The sequence below is a fragment of the Vicugna pacos genome, chromosome 2 (genome assembly GCF_048564905.1).
Source record: "Vicugna pacos chromosome 2, VicPac4, whole genome shotgun sequence".
NCBI classification, from domain to species: Eukaryota; Metazoa; Chordata; class Mammalia; order Artiodactyla; family Camelidae; genus Vicugna; species Vicugna pacos.
Genome location: NC_132988.1, coordinates 37,605,543 through 37,629,761, shown reverse-complemented (window position 1 = coordinate 37,629,761; position 24,219 = coordinate 37,605,543). Strand labels below are relative to the sequence as shown.

At 38.4% G+C, this 24,219-nt stretch overlaps 1 protein-coding gene and 1 long non-coding RNA gene across 3 annotated transcripts in view; one reads left to right on the top strand and one right to left on the bottom strand.

Annotated features, from left to right (window-relative positions):
* Positions 1 to 1,366: 1,366 nt before the first annotated feature.
* Positions 1,367 to 24,219, bottom strand: part of LOC140685830 (uncharacterized) — a 31,410-nt gene continuing 8,557 nt past the window's right edge. Inside the window, exons 3-6 of the long non-coding RNA XR_012059270.1 lie at positions 18,726 to 18,912; positions 13,807 to 13,859; positions 8,437 to 8,542; positions 1,367 to 2,453 (exon numbers count right to left, since the gene is read on the bottom strand). This is a non-coding gene — a long non-coding RNA (uncharacterized lncRNA). The remainder of the gene's footprint in view (positions 2,454 to 8,436; positions 8,543 to 13,806; positions 13,860 to 18,725; positions 18,913 to 24,219) is intronic.
* The window catches only part of SYNPO2 (synaptopodin 2), a 156,786-nt gene continuing 152,511 nt past the window's right edge, over positions 19,945 to 24,219 (top strand). The window contains exon 1 of one of the 2 annotated variants that reach the window (XM_031691484.2): positions 19,945 to 20,232. In XM_031691484.2, the coding sequence (XP_031547344.2) occupies positions 20,128 to 20,232 (105 nt within the window). In that variant the 5' untranslated portion in view covers positions 19,945 to 20,127. The remainder of the gene's footprint in view (positions 20,233 to 24,219) is intronic. The other variant, XM_072938291.1, reaches the window with a different exon arrangement.

The following is a 24,219-nucleotide window of genomic DNA, read 5'->3' as shown; positions in this document are numbered from 1 at the left end:
TTTCTCCAGCAAAGACAGGTTTACTCAGGATCAGCAGAAAACTGCACTTCAGGGTCTACAACCATGGTGAGCCACATGCCATCTCCTGCAGGGCAAGGGAAGAGCACTTTTATAGAGGGGAAAGGAAGTTGGGAGGGCACCAGGAGACAGAGTCCCGTGGCTTCTCATTGGATGAGCCCTTGCCAGGAACGAAGAGGTCTTTCTGCTTCCTGTTGGGCCTTGCCATTGTCACAGGGCATGAGAGCCCACCTGTCTGGTCTCCTAACTCTGTGTAACTGAGGTTTCTGCTTATTTATTTATTTTTCACAGTAGTCCTTAAATGTACATGCCTACTTATGTCTCCATGTCCTTGTTAGTTAGCACCACCCCACCCCCCCGCATTATCCTTCAGCTTTCCTCCCTCTCTTCCTCTCTGCTTCCCTTCTTACCTACTTCTACTTTTCTTTCTTCTCTCTCTCTGGCTACAAAGTCCGGCCCAGATGTGATTTCTTCTTTTAGCAGCGTTCCATAAGCACTCCTTTCATCACCACCCGCAGTGTAATTATTTTATTTTCCTCTGAGATACTATAACGTAGTGAATCTACCTCTGTTACAGCACACATCATATGGCATATTGTGATTTGCGTTTATACTTGGGCCCACAACTAGCCAGGGAGTTGTGGGTAGAGACCATGTGTTACCTTCATTCCCAGCACCTAGCACTTTGTGCCAGGCACACTGTAGGCATTCAACAAATGTCCTGTGAAATGAATGATCTCTTTATCTATTGGATCACATAATAGGGTTGAACACATTGATGGCTCTCAATAAGCATTTTTTGAAGTGAGTAGCCTTGTACCTTCTTCTTCCTCAGAGTTAGCAAATGTCTGGTTCTGAGATGTCTAAATTTATCAAGGAGGACTGTAAAAGCTATGCCAGGACCAAGGCCTCCTCACTAGCAAAGCTTAATACTATGCCACTGTTTGTATCTGGATGCATAGAAATCACTCCAGATCACTGAGTATTTAAAATTTGTATGTTCTGAAAAAATAGTGTTTCCTCTTGTTCTCTTTTTAATGTGATGAAGAAGGTGCACAGAGCCTTCGATTGTATAGAAATAACAGACATCCTCCTTTTTAAAAGTTCTATGTGGCATTTTAAATAAAGGATGTGAATTTGCTTTGTTTTTAAAAACAATCTACAAAAACTTTTCAACAAATTTATTCTGTATAGGTATAAGCCCCAAATATAGGCTTTTATTTTTATAATGTGAAAGAAAATCTTGGCTTCAAAATAATTTATTAATAAATGTGTAATTGAGCTATTTATATTATGTTAAACTTTGGACAATTTTTGCAGAACCTGTCATCCCCCATTCTTTTTCAAACATTAAAGGAACAAAATACAGACAAGCCTTTCTTCTTGGAGTTTCTACATTAAAAGTGCTGAGTAATTTCTTTTGTACTGCTCAGTTATGATATAATGATCAATGCAAAAGCAATGTAAAAGAAATACCAAATGTGAGAAAATTCTTTATTTCAAGAAATTGTTAGTAGCAGTAATATAAGTAACAACCATAAAGAGCAACCCAATTCTTCATAAATGGTACCCATATTACACTGAGGGCACGATAGATTGTGATGGGTGTGCATATTACATAATAATTTTTAAAAATACCCGATAACCCCAAAGGCCAACCAAGACATAGTAAGTTAATAGACTGGATTGCATTTGACAGTAGAAAACCTTCAATGGAAAAATTTCTGGATTTACCAGAATTACAGAGAAGCATACGGTTCACGGAAGCAGGATAGATGTTTTTAACCAAATCTTTTAAATAATCTGTGAAATTGCTAAAATTTTTAATTTCTTCACAGATCAATATAAGATGAAAATAAATTAAAAGAGAATCACTGAATTCCACTGTAAAGTTTAAGCTTGTCTTTAATTTCCAGTTGAGTAGAATGCTTTCATACTAACAGTCATGTAGATTTTCCTAGAACCATTTATTTGAATAACACTAATCATTATATCATAACTAAAATACATTTAGAGTGTTTCTATTCATTTTAAAAAAAGTGAGGGGCTTTTTTTTGAGAGGTTTTTTGGGTACCTTGACTTATAAAAGTAATTTGGGGAGAAATAGTGGTGAGATAAAATTGCAAGAATCAAGAAGTGGTGGTGATTTCTTGTATAACTTACAGTTCTCTTGCTTTCTTTAGAATCTGTACTTCCACATAGTTGAAAACCACAGGGCTTCCTGGCTGTGAAGCCCTCAGGGTCAGTTCTTGATGCTAGGCTGGCTTCCCTTGCTCTCATTTCTTCCCTGCTGCACAGGAACCACGGGCAGTAGCCCTCTTCACCATTCTGTTGAACACTGCTGGCATCTTTTCTGTTGCTTGCTGGCCTTTTGATTCTAGACACATAATGAGGAGGATATATATAGTCTCTCCAGCTCCCACTGCCTTGCTGCCCTGAAAACAAGCACAGTGGATACTTCTCCTTTGAGGATTTTACTATTATTCGTTGTGGGATAGAGTCTTGATTAAAAATAGTTGGGCTAAGACAATTACAAATTTTTTTAAAACCTTATAACATTTTTGAAAAAGGCTATTTTTTGAGCAGTTTTATGTTCATAGCAAAATTGAGAGGAAGGTACAGAGATTTCCCATATGTCGCCTTGCCCCCTTATAACATTTTAATACATGTTGCCCCTCAGTTTCCCCATATGGCTGGGAGGCCTAAAACTCAAAGGATTCCTAATATGCTCTTTTATTTTGGTGGCAGGTTTTGTGTGTTCATAGCTTTCCTGTTTCTAGGCCCAAAGATCCCTTTCTCTATCAAGGCCTTCTTCCCTATATAAGCCTGAAGATGCAAAATGAAAGGTGTAAATCTGAGTCAGTGAGAGGGCACCTGTCTCAGAGCCTTCCAGGCTTGACTCCCTTCTCAGTGACCTCACAACTCAACACAGAACACATTCCCCTATGATGTTACCACACCTAGAAGCTTTCTTTGAATAATCATGGTTCCTGAGGGCCTTAGGTATGATATAAAAAATATATAAGCCTGAGTGACTAAATCTTCAGTTTAATCAACGCCGCCTACTACATCCTGAGACAGAGGCTATGTATGTCCTTAGTTTAGCCCAAAGGTGCTCATTTCATCAAAGTTTGTGTATAAGACACTGAAACCCCCTCCATCATCCAACTTTTCAAACTTCTCCCAGTTTTAGGTCCCCCTTCCACTCCTACCATAATTTCTGGCATCCCACAACAAGTAATGGAAGCCTTATTTGGAGGCATGATGGAAGGGTGAACTTGGCTGCGAGTTACACCTTAGAGGCCACATCTTTCCTCATGGTTAACATCAGTATACTAAATAAATGCCAAAATTCCATATACCCTTCGTGTCAGTCAGGGGAAAAGTAAGCTCAAAATGTTCTAAGATATAAGCAAGTAACATTACTCTGCTGTTGAATAAATAAGGTGATGATGGTTATAATAATGTCCATTCTATGTATTACTGGCTCTGTTATTAAACAACTGAAAAGGTGTGTAAGAACACCAAGGCATCATGCAGGTAGCAACTGCAAGAAGTCATGAGACTGGTTCTGCAACGGTGGGAGTAGCTACAGAGTAGAATCAAAGTCCGCTATTGGAACAACCTGCTATAGGAACTGGAAACAGGTAGGTGCCAAGTCCCTTCTCTCTTCTCTGGCCTTGTAGGCTCCCTCTAGCGCCCCCTATTGGCAGACCTAATAAGGAGGTGCTGGCAAAACAGAAACGCAGCCTGAGTCCCAGCTTAAGCACCACAAAATGTAGAAGGGTGGATTTGAAGCTGAGAGGTACTGTGATAACTGGCATACTGAACACAGAGTCTTGTGGGGTATATTTAGTGGGTGGGATAGTGACGGGGCAAAAAAATGATGATAGAGGGGGAATAAAGTTAGAGTCAGAAGAGGACACAGGAGATCTTGAACAGTAAGTATTGTGACTAAAGGAAGACCATTGGTTTTACAGCTGAGATTTGACTAAAAAGGCATTTGCAGAGAGTCACTGAAACAGTCTCTGGATTATAATGGAGTGGACACAGTTCATGTTGACTGCTCTTTCCATGACTTTGGCTAAAAAAGAAGGAGAGGGATCGGGAATAACCTAGAAAGATAGCAGGGTAAAGAAAAAGTGATTTTGAAGGAGAAGGGGATGGGAGAAAGGAGATAAGCCATTTTCTTGATAAAAAAAGAAATACTTTCTTAAAGATGGAAAAGAATGAGTGAAGTTATAGAAAAAAATATGTGGACAGGAAGGCAGTAGACAAAGCATTGGTAGGATGATTTTAATCAAATTGTTAGGGTAAGTGATGAGGCGCTTTGCTGAGGATGAATGTGGCTGAGGTGGGACTGGGACCTGAGTGAATGAAGATGGTTCAGAACACTTTATGCATGGGATTTAATAGGGGCGGGAAAATTCCACACCTGAGAATGTAAGTATCTAAACAAAATGATTCCTAGCAAATGTCTGAACCAAACCAGAAATAAGAATAATATACACTTTGGTGTGTGTGTGTGCACGCGCGTGTGTGTCTAAGATTCTAAGCTTCCAATTTCGTTTTGTTTCTGTAGTCCAGGATTTTACAATTGAGGTACTATTGACATTTTGGACCAGATAATTTCTCGTTGGGGATGGAGGGCCGTCCTGTGCATTGTAGGGTGTTTAGCTGCATCCTGGCCTCTACTCACTAAATGCCATAGCAAACCATCCCCTAACCCACATCATGACAGTCAAAAGTGCCCCCAAACATCGTCAAATGTCCCCTGCAAGGAAAATTACCCTTGGTTGAGAACCACTGCCCTAGCTCCATGAGCTCAATGAAGGCTCTGCTGATTGCTTTGCTCCCAGCAGCAGTCCTCTCTTTGGGCAAAGGCTATACTGTCAGCTTCTTGCCCTTCTCTGAAATTTTGGCAGTTCCTAATCCTAGTTAGGACTAGGTAGGTTAGGTTCAGCACTTCTGAAATCTTTCAATAGATTTTTTTTTAAAAATTTTATTTGGCTTTTCTAGTAGTTTTCTGTGGGAATTTTGTTCTGTTGAAAGGTATCCCCTAACATTCAGGACACAATTCCAAAGAACTCTCTTTTTAAAAATTCCTTGATTTAGTTCTGTTTTTTTTCATTTATTCTAACCAAATCATCAACAATATTCAGCCCATGGGCCAAATCCAGCTCTTGCCTATTTTGGGAATACAGTTTTATGACAACATAGTCACCCCATCATTTACATATTGTCTGCAGGTGCTCCTGCACTCAGAGTGCAGAGTGGCTGTCAGAGATCTATGGCCCTTGGGCCATAGTTTGCTGGTCTCTGCTCTAGATCTTGGACACCCTGAAAGCTGTATCTCTAGGTCTAATATGTTATGGCTGGATGAGTGTATGTTCAAGTTTTCTTAGATTATGTAAAAATATATATTGAACTCAGTCATTTTCTTTCAAATGACAATGAAAGACTTTGCTGTAGTTGTCTGCATTGTTATGTATCATTTAAGTCAAATGGCAAGGTTGGTTAAAGAATAATGCCAAAGAGTGTAATTTTAAGAATATGGACCCAATTCCTGGCTGTACCTATTAGTTTAGCTTTTTTCAGTCACAGACTTCCTCTTACACTACCTATGTTGCAATTAAAATGTATTATTTGTTCCAAGGAGACTAGGGCAAAGTGAATAAGTGCATCAGGACAAATTAGTCATTCCTACAGATTAAAAGAAGTATATTTATTAAAGATGGTCATTCATCTTTCTGTTAATAGAATTCCTTATATATCTTTTTACATTACACATATTTACATTACATGTGTACTCTTCAAAACTTATCTGAAGAATGTAATCATTTATATTTCATGTATGTTTGATAATGTATTATTTGATAATAAGAATGCCTTCCACTGAATTTCTTTCAAAAGTAGACAACCCTTGAAATAGTTACATTTTTCTTCCCTGCCTTTCATAGGCACAAGTGATAATTAGCATAACTGTATGTCACAAATGGACTCATACTTCAAAGAAAGGAAATTATTTACTAGTTCCAAGTTGTTGAGATTAGTTGTCCTTGGACTAAAATAAGTTATGTACCCTGTCTACCAAATACAGCTGCTGCCTATATGCTTCCACATCAAAATCTTATCATTAAAAAAATTTATTGAAATGTAATTGATTTACAATGTCAGTTTCAGGTGTACAGCAAAGTGATTCAGTTATACATATACATACATATATATTTTTTCTTTTCAGATTCTTTTCCATTATATGTTATTACAAGAAATTGAATATAGTTCCCTGTGATATACATTAGGTCCTTGTTGTTTATCTACTTTATATACAGTAACATGTGTGTCTGTTAACCCCTAACCCCTAACTTAGCCCTCCCCACCCCTTCCCCTTTGGTAACCATAGTTTGTTTCCTGTTTGTGAGTCTGTTTTTGGTTTGTAAATAGAATTTGTGTCATTTTTTTTATAGATTCCACATATCAGTGATATCATATGATATCTGTCTTTGACTTACTTCACTCGGTATGATCATCACTAGGTCCATCCGTGTTATCGTTCTTCTTAATGATTTGTTCTGCTAATCTTTCATGAGGAACATCATTAGTCAGATGTTATCTTGAACTCATTTTGCATCTTGAATATTAATGTGTGTAAGTTTGTAATTTCATTAATTCGGTGGCAAAAGCACATTTATCATACTGTAAATCTTATAAGTCTTCGAACAAAAGTTATTTAAAATTCTGAAACTGGGTCATTTTATGATTCTGAGTTGCCACTGTACCTGGGTAGTATCTGTTATTTATTTGCTTGTCTCCTGAGGGTTACTGGTAATCCTTAACGATTTCCATCCTAGGGTTTCCTTAGCCAAAATAATTTTGTAAAGAAACTAAAGGGTTTGTTTTTCAAATGAATGGTTAACTAGAAAGCATGCCTCTGCTTTACTAGGCTTAAAACAAAGTATCTCGCCTTATTCCAACATCTGTATTTCATTTATTGCTAAGGCAGGATAAGACGATCTGGAAAGAATGAATTGAAATCAGTTTTAATGATCATTATCTGATTTTTTTTTTTTGAACTGAAAATTTCCCTCCGAGTCAGGTTCTGTCATGCTTAACTTTGAGTGTGTACTTCATAGGAGTAAAAGTTACAGTGACTTAATCCACTCCTCTTCTACCTCTTAAAAAACTACTTACTTAACAAAAAATGTTAGACTAAGAGACATAATCTTTCTTGACATTTCCGTGCAGTGGCTCTGTTGGATTTCACATGTATGTGTTTTTTAATTGTGCACTTGTTAAAATATTTTATTCCTCCAAAAATATAACACACTTGGTCTGGATTTTACAGCTTTTCAAATTGATTATCTAAATTCAGGTGATTCTTGGATTTTTAAAATGCATTCATGAACTTATGGTTACCAGGGGGGTGGGGGTAGGTGGAAGGATAAATTGGGAATTCAAGATTTGCAGATACTATATATAAAATAGGTAAACAGCAAGGTTCTACTGTATAGCACAGGGAACTATATTCAATATCTTGTAATACCCTATAGTAAAAAAGAATATGAAAAGGAATATATATGTATAACTGAAATATTATGCTATACACTAGAAATCAACACATTGTAAGATGACTATATTTCATTAAAAATGCACTCCTGAATGAGATACATCAGAAACAATGTATTGAAATATCTCATGTGTGCATTAAATTTTCCTATAATGATAACATAATGTTACATTTTAAAATTGTCAACCTGTGCAAATTTTTATGCATGTTTATTTATGTATGTCTTTCAAAAACTTTTCTTACATTTTCCTAAAATTCTACAGATATCTTGCAGAACAGATGACTTGCTCAAACATTACTTCGATGTTTTGATTGTTTAAAAAACCTACTTTGTAATGTAAAAAAAAAGTTTTCAATGGCATTTAAACTTCTTGCAGAGAAGGAATTTTTTACATATGATGGCTGTATTCCCAATAATCCTAATCAATACTAATATCAACACTAAAAAACGAAGAAATATATAGTAATAGGAAGAACAGAAATAGGAAGAGAGATCTGGAAGTTATACTCGGAATGATGGACAAACTTCCCCTGGCAGTTGAAGCTTTTGGATGCTGGCATCATTACCCAAGTTGGGAAGAAGGAAAGTGGAAGGAAATGCTATCCCTAGAGATATTTCAGGCCAGGTTTGCCGAAGTGCTGGAAAACAAAATGCGGGAAACCCCCTGAATACGTTGTCAGGGCAACGGCCTAACTGTCCTCCATAGAGCTTTTTCTGTGCACCACTGATGGGGTAAGAGGGCTCTGAGTCTGGCTTGCGCTTTCACTGATGCCAGGGTGACCTCAGGCAATTTGCTTCACCTGGCTGTCACGTTTCCCTCTCCCCAGAGGGTCTAGAAAATGACACTTACTTGGTGGGGTTTTGTAACCACTTCAAGATTTCAAAGAGAAAGTTATGAAAGATGGAAAAAGCATTGTTCCTTGTCACTCCACTTGTTGGTCAACAAAAGTTGAAATCTTGAAATAAAGTCCAAATCAGGTTTAATATGTTAGTTTTAAGTTTGCGTTTACTGTGTTTCCATTTAATTCAGTTTGATTCTATGCAATTTCATTTCATGTGCATTTACTGAGCAGCTACTATTATCTTCAGAAAACTCAAAATCCAGGGTCTGTAGAAATTGGTTCACTCACCATGTTGGAAGTCCAGGGGGATTCCCCTGTTTGAAGGATAGAAAAAGAATCTCCCAAATCCCTGTCTGGTCTAGCAATTCCATTATATCCAGATGTGAAGCCCAGTGGAAAAAGTGGGAGACAGGATAGTCGATCCATCAATGAACATTTTTGAGCTCCTAGTGAGTTGCAGACACTATTCTAGATGCTGGGGAATTCGGACTGAAATGCAATCCCAGTCGTGGATGAAACGACAGGTGAAACCATGCTCTCTCAGGACCTCATTTCACAGTTCTGTTAAAGGGTATGATGCTGTTTCTACTACTTCATGGTAGGATTGTGAATGGGAAAACATCCTGAGTTAAAAAAAGTGACAAACCACTACTAATAACAATAACATCCAAATAAACCGAGTGCCTCCTGACTCCAGCACAGTGCTGAGCATCACCAGCATCATCAGTGCTTCACAGCAGCCTTTTCTTTTCCATGTAGGAGGAAACTGAGGCATGGAAGCCAAGGTAACCAGCTAGTGGTTGACAGAACCAGGACACAAATCCAGGCCTGTCTTGATTCCAAAGGGCTATGAAGTGTAATGAAATCCGGTCAGCTGAACACCTGCTCTCAAACTCAGTGATGGCCATTTTACCCTCCCTCTGCTCAGTTATTGCCAGCTGCCTTGCAAATAATTAGCAATTTCCCAGGAAATTCCCCACTTTTGTGGGAAGTCCATTGCACTGACTTGCAATAAAAAGCTGTCTCCTTCCAAAAACTTTTAGCTAAGGCATCTGTGTTTCCATCCAGAAAGGATCGTCTTAGAAAGCAAAGAGAAGGGTGAAAGGACAAATTTATTAAGCAGTTACTGTGGGCCAGGCACTTGTTTAAAATTTGTTTAAAAAACAAGTGTTTGGAAACATCTCATTTATTGCTCAGAGCAACTTCCAAAGAGGAGAATACCAAGGTTCAGAAAAGACGAACGATGGACCCAAGGCTGTACAGAAAGTAGCAGCAGGGCTGGGGTTTGACTTCACACGCAGCTCCTGCCTCTCCCCACCACCTGTGCTGCCTCTGAAGAAAGTATAGTACGGTTTCTTGCTCAGTCAAATATTTTTATGATTCAAATAAGCAGTGCCAGTCACCACTACTGCAATGACACGGGATAGGTCTCTGTTCAAATATCACCTCCTCACAGCAGAAAGCTTCCCCTGAAGTAGCCAGTCTCTCCCTACGTCACACTGATAGCTTTATTTTTCTTCATTGTGCTTATCACTATCGGACAAAACACAGGATTATTTGTCTTTGTTTTCTCTCTTGCCGACTAAGATATGAGTTTCTAGAAAGCACGTGCCTCATCTGACTTGTTAATTTCCATATCCCTCATGCTTAGAACATTTGAAATAATAAATAATAGCATTAGAAATAGTAAGCATTTGTTAAGTAAATGAGTTAAAGCAGCTTTTAAAGGCAGGGTAGATAGCAAACTCGTGACAGGTTAACAGCACAGTATGGTTTAGTCTGGAAAGCATCACTTTGGTGCAACAAATGCAGGAATTTGAATTAAATTTCTGCTTCATAGGTTAAAAGTGATTCCCAACTTAAGAGATTACCTAAAATTATCTAAAATTTGGTTCTTCAATATAAGGCTTCACTCAAGAATCTCATCAGCATTATTTATTTTATTTACTAGGCATTTTTAATACTACTCTTGCAACTTTAGATATTTTGTCACTGTAAATGTTAAGTCTATTTTAAATTTTATTACCTTCCAGAAGCCTAAGGGCTAAGCAGACATTTTAATTTACCTTGTGATGCTATGAAGTTAGAGAGGGGGTAAAAAGATTGATGAAAAATGAAAAGATCAGAGGAGAGATAACTAAATTATGAAACTCCAAAAAGTATTAGTATTATCTATGAAAAAAACCCCACACAAATTAGCTGATAACTACTACAAACACTGTAAAATCCAGATAAATAACGATATTTTATTATTTAACTGAATCACCTTTCCCCCCTACATTTTTGGTTGAATTCTCTGTGATTTCTTGTTTATATGACAATAACTTTGTAATATCATTTTTTCCATTAGCCTCTGGCATGGTTAATTGATGTTAGTTTTTATGAGTGATAACTGGGTTGCATACTATATGAGACTTTTCATGTAAGCACGGTAACATGGCTCTAGGTTTATGCCCATAAACTTAGAAATTCTGATAAATTCTACTTTTCATATGTAATAGTAAAAAAAAATACATGGTGCATTTATAACTGTTTGTGTTGCATTATCTAACAAATTCCTAACACCTTTGAATTTGACTAGGCATCAATAAGAAACAAATTCTTCACTGGAGATTTTTATGTTTAGCTATTGAAAAAGTTTCCATAGACTAGTTTGTGGTGCTGTACATTTCAGCCCAACTACTTACAGTGGCAGCATCTTAGAATGGGTCGATGTTACAAGATCTCTGACCCTGCCCTTCAGTGTTTCCACACCAGGCGAATCGGCACAACAAATGGTGGGAGTATGCCTGGGAGCTGTTCATTCCTAGGCTGGCGCAGCTGGCAATAACTTGACATGAATGTAACTGAGAACTACATAAACATATCCCATCAAAACCAAGAGGAACAAATCTTCAGCTCATCTTCCCTTTAGCTGGATTCCAAAAATGCCCATGGGTACTCCACCACCACTTGGATGGGAAGTTGGAGTGAAAAAAGACAACAATCCTCGCCAAATTCAGTTCAAGTATATTACTTTGGCAGATTTTACAAAGGCATATGAACATGTGAACACGTTGTTGGTGTTCCTTCTGGGGCCTTGGAAGGGATCTTGGAAGGGTGGGTCTTGAGCTTCTGCTTCTTTAACTTCATATAAGATTCTCCAGGAATGGGTTCACATCACTACACTTCAGCTACACTAATCTCCATCTCGTTTTTGTATTGATAAGGCCTATTTTTGCCCTTCTTTTCATTCTTCCTGCCTTTCAAATAACCGTCTCCTTATCATTTGTGTCTCAGCTCAGGGAGGCCTTTTCTGATCTCCCATGGGTATCACTCCCATTACTCTGCCATGTCACCATGTTCCTCTCTCTTTTTAGCTCTCCTTTCTCTCTGAAGCTCTCTTGTTTACTTATTTATTGTTTGGCTTTTCCAGTAAAATGTAGGTTCCAAGAGAGAGGAATTTTGCCCGAGATTCTTATAGCTACACCATCTGAACCTAGAAGAGCATCTGGCACACATTCATTCCAATGATTTTTGAATGAATGAATGAACTATCAGCTCAAAAGTGCATAAGTATCTTTAATTAGCTATGAATATGGTTTTATCATTGTAATCAAGTTATTTCAACTCTAGTCTCCCATTTCACTGGGCTGGCAGAAAGCCAGTCTCGGGTATGGTTAGGGTCCCTTCCTTCCAGGGGTTTGCAATAGAGGATCAGGTCATCAGTCACGGGACCGTCCATGGTCTTGACCAGCAGACAGGCCCCAACTGCAGCTTCTGTAACACGCATGTGAGAAGGAGCCCTGCTAGTGGTGTCCAGCAGCTAAACCTTTCATTTCATTCTTTTTTAAAAAAAAATTTCTTCATTTTCGTCATGGAGGAACTGGGGATTGAACCCAGGACTTCGTGCATGCTAAGCATGTGCTCTAGCACTGAGACATACCCCCTCACCACCCCCCCCCGGCTCCTGCCACATCTACCTTTAAAAGACCCTGCAGCTGTTTCTCTCTGAGGCCTTGCCCTTCTTTCCCTGACAGCAGCATGGCAGTCTGCACTCCTCGAGAGGCCCACAGACCACTAGACCCTCCCAGGCAGGACTAACAGCCTCCCCTGCTTTTCTCAAGGGCGCTGCTCTGGGATACCTTGCAAAATAATTTTATGGCACTTAGACCTTACAAGACTGTGAATCGCTGTTACCACCTTCTGTTTCTGCTCAGCAAAATCCTCCAGTTAAGGAAATTGTAAAGGTCTGACTACTTTCTTGAAATAAGAAGAAAGGAGAAATCTTAAGAGCAAACACAACTATCAAAATCTCAAAAATTATCCTGTCACGTACTCTATAAATTCTTGTGTATTGGAAAAGGAAACTAACTTGCAGTTTGGCTGTCTGTATGCTATGCCTCTCTGTTAGGGGCTAAATTTTATCCCCTCAAATTCATGCACTGAAGCCCTACCCACCAGTATCTTAGAATTTTGGAAATAGGGGCTATAGGGGTTAACTAAGTTAAAATGAGGTCATTAGGGTGGGCTCTAATCCAGTATGACTGGAGTCCTTATAAGAAGGGGAGATTAAGATACAGACAGGTACCGAGAGAAGACTATGTGAAGATACTTGGAGAAGACAGCCATCTACAAGTCAAGGGGACAGGCCTCAAAAGACTCTGCTGACACCTTGATCTCAGATTTCTGGCCTCCTGAAATGTGAGAAAATAAATTTCTGTTCTTGAAGTCACCCAGTCTGTGGTCCTTTGTAATGGAGGCTTAGCAAATAAATATCCTCCCTCATGCAGTAAGGCTGGGCAAAGCAGCAACTCTGGGCTTTGAGAAAAAGTCGGAGTTGCTAGTGTGCATCTCCTTAGCTCTGCAAGGCCCTGCAATCACCAGCACTCATAACAGAGTTGGTTTCTCCCCAAACCACATTCAGCCTCAAAGCAAGAACGGGCACGTAAATGAGCAGGGAAAATGCTTTTAGGAGGGCCTGAGGGTGTCTTCTTTCACAGGGCTTCTTGTCGCCTGCACTGGAATGCCGCAGAGCCCCCACACCACCTGCTCACATGGCATTTCATGCACATGCATTCCAGGAAACAACACAAATACTCGAGTGGCAGCAGGCCCTAGCGAGGCCAGCAGATGATGCATTAGTGATTCTCCAATAGTCAGAGAGTTGCATAACTGTTAGATATGAGTTCACAAATGTTTACCGTCAAATCGATCATCTGTAGATGTATTTTTTAACACCTAGAAAAAAGGTCTGTTATCTTTGGGTTCAATTCCCAGTCCCTCCATTAAAATAAATACATAAATAAACCTATTCACCCCCCTGTCCCGCCAATGACAGCAATAAAGATACAGAAGATATCATGGAGATCTCATCTTTGATAATTCATTGACATTACCTTACATTTTTTCTTAAAAATTGTCTTTACTTTTTCTGCTGTTTCAGTACTATCTGAAATACAAAAAAAAGGGAATATTTATCAGCAAAAACATAACCAGCAAAATGATATATAGTTAGTAGACATCATGAGTCATAACATTGTATTTCATTCCTTGACATTACAGACAAACGACCTCCAATGTTTTGGAAAAATCAGATGCCTAAAACTATTTTTTTTCTAATAAGTTTATTTAACTCCATCTTCATTGTCCTAAAATGCACACACACATGCACACACGCCACTTTTATAAAGTATGCTTTTTGAAAATGAAACTTTTAATATATACTTGTCCTACAAGGACTTTAATCCATGTGGCTTCATCTGGTGATTTGTTGGAATTTAACTCACATAAATGGATTAGCTAATGTTGTAAGATGCCTGCTACTTTTTTTTAAGGCCTTTTAATAAGCATCAAGTTTTGGTGGCCCAAAAGTAAAGAAAATGTAAGTTTGGTTTAGATATTGAAATTATGGTGCATTTTTCCAGTTTTGGTCATTCTAAATTTCACATAATTTTACAATAATGTTGTACAATAATGTTGTGAGATAACAGAACATATGTATTAGTCTTTGCCCCCCATTCTTGACACAGAGCTCCTAAAACCTTTGTAATTTCCTAAGTGATAAGAACACTAGTTCTGATATTGGTATTTGACCTCTGTTCCTCACACAGAGCTCCTGAAACCCTTGTAATTTCCTGGATGGTAGGCATGCCTTTGTTCTAATGAGGCAACTGTGGGTGAGTTCCTGGATGGCTCCTGAATGAGGGCTAGTCACTGGCGAGACAGAACCATGATTAGAAGCTTGGGATTTTCAGCCACGCCCCTCCATTCTCTTGAGAAGGGAGAAGGGCTGAAAATGGAGTTAATGATTGATCATGTCTATGTGATGAAGCCTCCATAAAATCCCCAAAAGACAGAGTTCAGAGAACGCCTGAGTTGGTGAGCGCATGGGGGTGCTGGGAGAGTGGTGCCCTGGACAAGGCCACGAGAGTCCCATGCTCCGTCCCAATACCTTGTCCTACCCTTCTCTTCCACCTGAATGTTTATCTGTATTCTTTATTACATCCTTTAATAAACTGGTAAATGTAAACAAGTGTTTCCCTGAGTTCTGCAAGCTGCTATAGCAAATTAATCAACCCCAAGGAGTGGAGTCTTTGGAACCTCTGATCTATAGTCAGTTTGTCAGAAGCACAAATGATAAGCTGGGCCTGCAACTGATGTCTGCAGTGTGTGTGAATGGGGGTGGGGGGCGGTCATGTGGGCCTGAGCCCTTACCTCCTTGTAGATAGTGTCAGAATTTAGTTGAACTCTTGGACACCCTGCTGGTGTCCTGAGAATTGCTTGTTGGTGGTATGGGGGGCCCCCCTCCACAGGTACACATTGGAATTGTGATCAGAAACAAAAAGAAATGTTCATTCCTTTTGCTGTGATGCTTTATTTTTCTCCAAAATAGTATTTTACTATGTTATTCATAACGAAGAATAACTTCTAGAGCTTTGAATAATTAGAAAGCGATCACAGACATTAGCTCAAAATGGAAAGTAATGATATTTTTGAGTGAAAAATTAGAAAAATAAAAAAGAAGCAGGAGGTGGGCATGGATAGCTAATGTGAAATTATTGTAGAGTAAGCTATTCCTAGTGGAACATTTTTGCTTCATAATATGCTTTCCCAGTTCACGTTAGGCTCAGAGATCTTACCTTGCTGTCAAAATTGGGAGAGATGGTGTAAATATTTTTTGCTGAATGAAAAATCAAATGAATGAATGAATGAATGGTAGTATAAAACCACATCTGATAGTGTGAAACGATTTAAGTAGCATAGAGTTAGAGTTAGTCTAAAAAGATCATTTTTAAAACCACTTAAGTCACTTTTTTCTCTTAATTTTTTTTCTCTTGACTTGATCCTTAAATCTTAAATAAAATAAAAAACAGGCTTGTGTGTTGTTTCACCAGGGCTCTGATTCTATTCCCCTACTAGTGTCTTAGGTTCACCCCATTGGATCTGGGATTTGATTTCACCCCCCTTGCAAGCTACTAAGTTACGCTGTTACTGTTTCATGGATGCTGAAAGCAGATGTGAGACTATCTTGAGTAGAGACAACAAGCTTTATTACTTGGAAAAACAAGCATTGTGACCACCAGGATGTTTACAACAGTTCATCTTGCCTCAAACTCCACAGGGTTGACATGATATGACCCAGGTGGATGTTACACACACAGTTTTGGTTTGCATCTAACAGCTAAGGATCACTAGAGTTAGTGAATCCATTGCTTTTATTTTGTTTTTGTCTAACAATCAGCTAGCAAACTTGCTCTTTCTCCCAGATTGAGAAATTTACCGCATTTCTCAAGGTTACTTTCTGCAAACAAAACCCTGAGAAATAGCTTAGGAAAAGAAGGATTAAGACCTTGAATTCTGACACACCTAGAAAGTTATACAGAGTGCTAGAGACCCATGGAAGACTCTCTGCCACCACAACCTTGTGATGGTTTCATCCTCACACTGGCTTCCTCCATTGTTTGCTGTCAATGTCCACGAGGGGTGGGGTGGAGAGGATGTTGCCCTGACAGCTACCTGGAAAAGTCTTGAGCTTCCCTGTGGTTAGACCATCTATGAATTAATTACTGGGGCTAAGGAAATGTCCTTAATTCAGGCTTAGGTTTGTACCCATTCCTGAACTAATCTCTGTGTGTTAAGGATGAATGGTTACCCTGATTGCTTTAGCTCATCCATGCTGCTGGGGTGGTAGGATCAATTGTCCCCACCCAGTAGCTACTAAGGGGGAAGAGGCAAAATGTTAGGGAGGCAGTCACACCTACTTCACGTGGTCTCTAAGTGGTGTAATTAAGAGTTTTTTTTGCTCTGTTTCAGGTTTTTCCAAGTCAAATGAAATAGAAAGAAAAGAAATGAGAATTTTTTGCCTTTCTTTTCTCTGCCTTTATTCTGGGAAATCTTATCTATTTTTTCTGTTCTACTCATATTAATTGAGCACCAATTAGGTGTCAGGAACTATATTAGACTTGGGGATACAACTCTGAAAAAATCAGAAATTACCCCTAATCTCACAGAGTGAAGGATTCATTTTAAGGGACCATTGGGATGAGAGGGAAAAATACAGGACACAGAAGGAGCACCTAATCTGAACACTGAGGAAGAGAGTTAGACAAAGCTTCCTGGAAAACATGCTATCCAATCTGAGGCCAAAAATTGAGTAGCAATTATCAGGTGATCTATGTGTGGGTGAGAACTAGACAGCTTGGAAGAATGCCTTAGCAGATGGGAAAACAAAGCAAGTTAGAGAAACTAAAAGTAGTTCTGTGTGTCTGAATCATAAAATTCAAGGTTAGAGATGAGGTGGGAGAAGTGAGGAGTGGGAGGCAGAAAGTGTTATATATGTAAAGAAACTTTGATTTTTCTGAGAAAACTTAAAGACTTTAAATGGAGGGAAAATAGGGTAGATATTGCATTTCAGAAATTTCACCCTGGCTATAGAGCGAAAAACGAATTGAGGGTGGAAATAAGGCTGGGACAGAGAAGCTAGTTAAGAGGTTGTTGAAGTCTAGCCCAGACACAGAAGTAATCATACCAGTGAAAATGGGATGAAGGGGTAAATTTGCAATCTATTTAGAAGTTGGAGCATAGGTCTAAATAAGTAATTGGATGCATAAGATAAGTTTAAGAAAATACGTAAGGCCTGGAGATAGGATAGCAATGATTAGAAGAGATATTTTGAATTCAGGTAGGCAAAGGTTCAAATCCTGACTCTACCACCTAGGACCTAAGATTGAATTAATTACCAGAAAAAGAGAGACACTAATAACTACCTATCATAGCTTTGAGGATAAATGTATAAATAAATAAAATATTATATGTCAAGTTCCTGACACCAAATAAATCTTCATTAAATTATAGCAATATGTTAGTTCCTGGTTCTCTGTCTTGGGGAACTGGATGAAGGAGCCATTCATTGAGTATAGCAGTTAGAAATGTGCTGGCTTCCATCATAAGCTGTACCCATAGCAGTTTAAACAAAATGGGTTATTTTTCTTGCACAGTAAGAAGATTGGAGGTGGGCAGCTATTGGCAGTAATTCAGTCAGGATGGAGTCTTTGTTGTTATCCTTGTCTTTACCTCATGGTCACAGTATGGCTGCTCCAGTTCCAGCCTCTAGTATCACCTTTACATTTGAGTCAGGGTTGAAGAGGATCAAGCATAAGAAAATGGTAATGGGTTAGTCAATTACCCTGAGATGGAGAACGTAGGAGGAGGAGAATCCCCAAATAATAATAATAAACTTGATTTTGAATATATTGACTTGTAGAATTCTGTGATATATTCACATAAAATGAGGTTTAATAGGCAGTTGGATATATTGGCTTGGAGTTAAGGAAAGGGATCTGGGATTGAGGGGGAAGGTTAAATTCTGTGGGGTGAATGAGAGAACCCACAGAAAGGGTGTGAAGTAAGAAAAGAAGAGGACCAGGACATAGCCCTGGCACAGAACACCAACACTTAATGGATGAGTAGAGGCCAAGGACTGCCAAAGGCAAGAGAGGAGTGGTTAGAGAGGCAAGAGGACGGCCAAGTGCACGTTGTGTCCTGGAAGCCTAAGGGAAAACATAATATAAGGAGGACATGGTCCATGAGACAAGTGCTACACAAAAGCAAGGATGTGATAAGTGACCTTGCTGAGAGCTTTTCCTGTTTAAGGGACAGAAGCTAGACAGGAGTGGGTGAGGAGCAGAGACAGGAGAAAGCACAAAGAACGAATGTAAAAAGTCTTCTTTTTCTTTTGCTCTCAGAGTTCATATTTTAGGACGTCACTTGAAAAATTCTTTTTTTAAAAGAAAGATTTTTGGTAAAGTCAATTCACCTTTCTGAAGAGAATCAAACTTGGAATGAGAGTCTGGTTCTCATGGCCTTCAGAGGGTCTCTTCCCATGCAGCAGTCTCTGATTACATGGTCCATCCGTACTCCAGTGATGAGGCACAAATAAATGGACACTTTTGGGTTCTTGGAGCAGGGCTGTGTAAATGTTCACTGTGTAACGCCTCCTAGTACTGAAACAAGCAGAGGGTTTGGAAGTCACTGGTCTGGTGCCACATGTAACATGAACTAACTTTCCCAGGCTCTTCTTTATTTAGTGTGTTTTTATGTGGATGAATGTCATGGAAAATAAAAGAATTATGGGAAAATAAAAATGTTCCATTGTACAATTTTTGATAGGCTGTATTCATATTTAAAACACTGAAGTATTTTGGACCACATGTAAAATCAACATTTATATTGGACCACCCAGACTCAGAACACATGATGAGAGACTATAAAAATAAGAAACATTAGTGACATCGTATGCAGTTGGCTGATTGTGCAGGTTTAAAAAGTTTCCTTCTGCTAAGGAAGGAAGAAAATGAAATACTTATTTAAATTTAAAGTACTCCAAACCATGCAACAGATTTAGTTATAAAAATGCAGTTTCCAGGGGAAAAGCTGCTCTCCCTCTCTGTGTCTGTCTGTCTCTCTTCTCCTCCTTCTTCTGATTATATACACACACCAGTTCAGAAAAGCACTTTTCAGAGGACAAAGGTTTTTTTTTAAATAAATGTTTTGCTTTCTTTTATTTCCTCTTCTTATGGGGTTAGTTCTGCAGGCTGCAGTCAGTGAAAGCTTGGGAAAACAATAATTTAACCCACTTTAACTCCCTTTTGTCTGTTTCGATCATCAATGTGGTAATTCTCAAAACAATCATTTTAGAGAATCTAATCCTCTAGTAGTTGAGTTCTCAGAGCTTTTGTTTTAGGATGTCACTCGTGACCTGGAGGTTAAAACCTTCATGTGTCCTCTACTATTTATAGAATTATTAAATGGAAGTTTTCCTATCATACTTTCCTTCAAGTGCTGGGATTTAATCAGTTTGAGCTAGAGAACTTTGGTTTTCTCCCCCGCCCCCATCTTGCCCCAAACGGGGGACATTCTCCTATGTGTGAGGCTCTTTCCATTCCCTGAAGGTGGGCTGAGCAAAGGAGCGTGACGCAAGAGTGGGCTGTGTCCTCCACGCCTCTAGCGCCTCTGCCGCCTTGTGGAATGATCCTATTAGCGGAGCAAATTCGCGGCGGCGGCCGGGGCGGCGGCGGCGGCGGCGGCTCCAGCGGAGGTTCCGCGCGCCCCAGTCCTGCCTTCTTGGCGGGAGCCTGAGGCTGAGTGCACATCCTCAGCCGCACCCAGGCTTCATCTGTCTTTTCAAGCTCTTCATGCTACCCAATTAAAAGAAGAAAATGGGCACGGGGGATTTTATCTGCATCTCCATGACCGGAGGGGCGCCCTGGGGGTTCAGACTGCAAGGTGGCAAGGAGCAGCAGCAGCCCTTACAAGTTGCTAAGGTAGGACGACCGAAGAGATGTTATCACCGATCTGGGCTGGGAAGGAAGGCATGAAAGCAACCTGTTGTTGGTTTTTTCAGGTTCTAATGCAGAAGTCCGTATATAAGTTTGATTTTGGAGCGGACATAGAATTTTTCTAGGTGTTTTTGTTCGTTTGTTTTTTCCCCAAAGAAACTCTGGAGAGTAACATACAGCATTATGTAATTAACCAGCAATTAATAGGGGAAAAAAGAGCGCTATATTTATCAGCTGAAGAAAAGCCTAGTTAATCAGCTTCTCCGACAACCAGCAAGACACTTGGGAACGTTTCTTCTAGGCAATATTAGAATATACAGCTACGTTATTGTTTCACGTCCCTTTGCTTGGCTCTAGCAGGGGAGAAATGCTCAGTTCAGCATAACCAATTGGCTTGGCTATTTTGAGGACTCTTATGAAGGGTTGGTAATGACATTTATTATAATAGAGCGTTCATGAGAAGGCAAAATTGGGGCAGTAATTTTTAAAATGTGATGAAGATGTCATAAAATCTATTTGAAGAATATTCTTTTAAGGTTTTGGCAAATAAATGCAAAAATCCAAGTACTCTGTTCCATCATGTGTATTCTTCTTGTTAAATCCTCAAAATAAAAACTCAAAGACACTGGGAATATGTTGTTAAGTAACTTAGAGGTAACTTTGAAATGCATCTATTAGTGATTTAAAGTATTTTAGATGTTTTTGATTCTCTTAGATTGCTGTTTTTAGTTCAGAATGCTTACTGGTTTGCTTGAGGGGATCTGATATGGTCTAATTGTGATTCAGTTAAAACACAATTTTAAATGCATGAAAATAAGCAGACTTTTATCTGATTTTAATACTAAATTGGAGTACTACATGAAAGAACATGTTTGATTAAATTTTCACTTTATACTTAATGTTAAAAATAGTTCTAGATCTTTAGGAAGTATATGGACCACGGGCCTTTGTAGTTATTCTTCTTTTCCTTGGGCTTTTTTATTTGTTTTTTAAAAAATGTTCACTGTGAAGAAAGGAATTTCTTTGAAATTTTCTGCTTGCAGGTTTCCATCGGAAAATTCTTTCATAATGCGATGGTGGAATCCTGCCACCTAGTGAAAATTTCAAACATCAAAGATGAAGCATAAAATGGGAGATGAAAAGCAGAAATTTTTAGAACCAGAAAGCTGCTCAGAGATCCCCAGTTCAACCTGCTAATTTTAGATGAGGAAAGAACCTAGAGAGGTTAAGTAATTTGCCTTGGGACTTCGGCTTGGAACTGGCAGAGTGATTAAAGGGTACAGAAAGGTGGTAGGTTTCACTGTGCTTCTTTAGGAGTCAATGGCAGGCAACATCAGACAAAATATTAATGCGTAATTCAGCATATGTAGATTCATGAGACTAAGTGGATTTTTGCTGGGTCTAGGAAAGCAGTTGGCTGGCTCCCATTCCTGAGATTTGGGTTCTAATTACAGCTCTGATCTATCCTGCGGCCGGGCCTGAGACAAGTCACCCTTTCTGACTCACCTAGGCGGATGTGTGTGTGTGTAGAAGGGAAAGAGAGACAAAGATTTTGAGTAGGGTGGGAAAGGAGGAAGTGTGGAGGAAACTAGACTTTACTATTGCTGAGGTTCTGTGTTGCTTAGTTTTCTACAGCCCTACTAGTGTACAGTTTTAAACCACTTGCCTACCAGTTAAAATGTAGGGATAGAAGTGGCTAGAAGGTATGATTCCTGGTGGCTCTTTCACAGCCAGATCTTTAGAATGGGTAGTGGGTTCTCCTGAGTTCTTGACGTGCTTATTTCAAAGTGGAACCACTGTGTGGCGATTTTTTGAAGAATTGAAGCAAATTGCTAGTGAAGGGGGCTTTGCAGGCGTTTCTCTGCGGATAGCATCTCTATTACCAGGATTCAGAGAAGCTATTAGTCTGTATGAAGGTCAGAAAATTCAGTTCTGCTCTCCCCCAAATCCTCAAATACCTAGGAAATATATTTTTAGTTTTAAAAAGAGAATTATATTAAAGCTTCAGGATGTTTGCTTTAATTTTTTAGTTTGATATGATAGTTAAAGTTATTGATTTTAAAATATCATTATGAAAGCATCTGGATGTTTTCCTTAATTACTGTGTGTGTAAAAGAGAGAGAGATGATAGTGTATAGTTTTTTTCTATGTGTAAAAAGTGACTAGAGAGCCTTCTAAAGAAGATGTAATTTCTAAATTACTATGGCAATGCCCACTTTTCTTGGTCTAGTTTTTCCTTAATTAAAACACTATATTTAATTTCTTATATTCACATTATTTATTCTAGAAAACCCTTGGAACAAAGTGCTTGTCACTTTCTTATGTTGTCAAGGCCGTGGCTTCACTGGGATCACTGTTTTTCATTTAAAACATTAAGTCAACTCAGTTCTAGTACTGGTCTCTTATTGGGTTCCAGGTGAAGTGTATATTGCTTGGCATAGACGTTCTCCTCTTCCAATGATTGGTGAAACTTATTAGAGCCAAGTTACCTCCAAGTAGGAGGATGTAGAGGCAAGAGACAGAAAGGCTGGGTAGGGGATAGTTGCTGGCAAACAAAATGCTCACACTTTTGAAGAGCACACAGAAGAATAATTTGGGAATTAAAGAAAATATTTTCAAACAAAACTTCAGACAGTGCTTAAAATCATTCCCCTTAAAATGGGTATGTTACAGAGCAGTTCTATAGATAACAAGTTTTGGCTTGTAAATATCTAGTGTTTAGATTTTCAATAATTCTGTATAAAAGGGTAGTTTAACAAGCTGAAGTAGCAAAAAAAAAACTAGTCTACTATTATTAAGAATGATCAGAAATTTAACAGCTTTCTAATTCCTAGTAAATATCATTCCAGTGATATGTTTAGTCATTTTTGAAAGATGTTTAAAAGTTTTTAGTATTTGACTGGCTGGCTGAACAGTAGGAAAGCCCCAACTTTTCAAGATCACTAACAGAAATATTAATAATAAAAATTTTCATTGGCATTGAAGCTCAAGGCCATAAAATTCATTTGTTTTCAAGATACACTGAATTTTTTTAAAGGCCCAAATAATCAGTAACATAATCCTGGTTTTATGTTGTAAATACATGTGATTGGAAACAAACATTTCTAATACAGGGTCATAAGAGCATTCTGCAAGGTATATTTCCAAGAGATCATCCATAGAAACAAATTTATCTGGACATAATTACAACATAAAACCTCACTGTGTGTTTGCAGATGTTTTTATAAAAGCATGTTAGCACTTTTACTTTATAAAACTTCTTTTTTTGAAACATGTACTTAAATGGCTATTTCTCTGGACGTACTCTTGGAAAATCACTTTGGAAAATCTCCACATAAAGAAATGGGGGGAAATTTTTGTTTTGCAAACAAATCTTATGAACAATTCAGAAATAACTTGCATTTTGAAAATAATAAACAAAAAAATGTTCAGACTATTTATCCTTTACAAGTTTTAATGCTTAGAAATGTAAGCTTTCTTTAAAAATATAGACCAGTATGGTACTTATTACAGTGAATTCAGAGTTTCAAACAACTTTATTAAAACTGAAATGACAAATTACAATCCTTCACTTTATGAGGCATAGATGGATTTAATGAGTTTGATCTATTATTGTATATCCTCTCTTTAAACGTTTGAATAAAAATGTGTTTAGGCAAAGCATAACATAATTCTTATCCCTTAGTGCCATCAGTGAGCTTTCTAAAATGTTTCAAATAAAATAATTCAAGAAACGTAGCTATTTCTCAAGGGAAAAATAAGAAAGATTTTGATGTGTTTGAATATGTATATTTCAGGATAAAACTTCTTACTATACAGAAAGCTAGGAACATCTTTATTAGTAAATATGACTGATCACTTCATTTTTTAAAATTGACTTTTAGGCACTTTCTAGAAATTCTAAAAACAGTTATGCTTATAGAAGTCTGTGCATGCTAGCTAAATCTATTAAGCACATGTTATATAAAATTT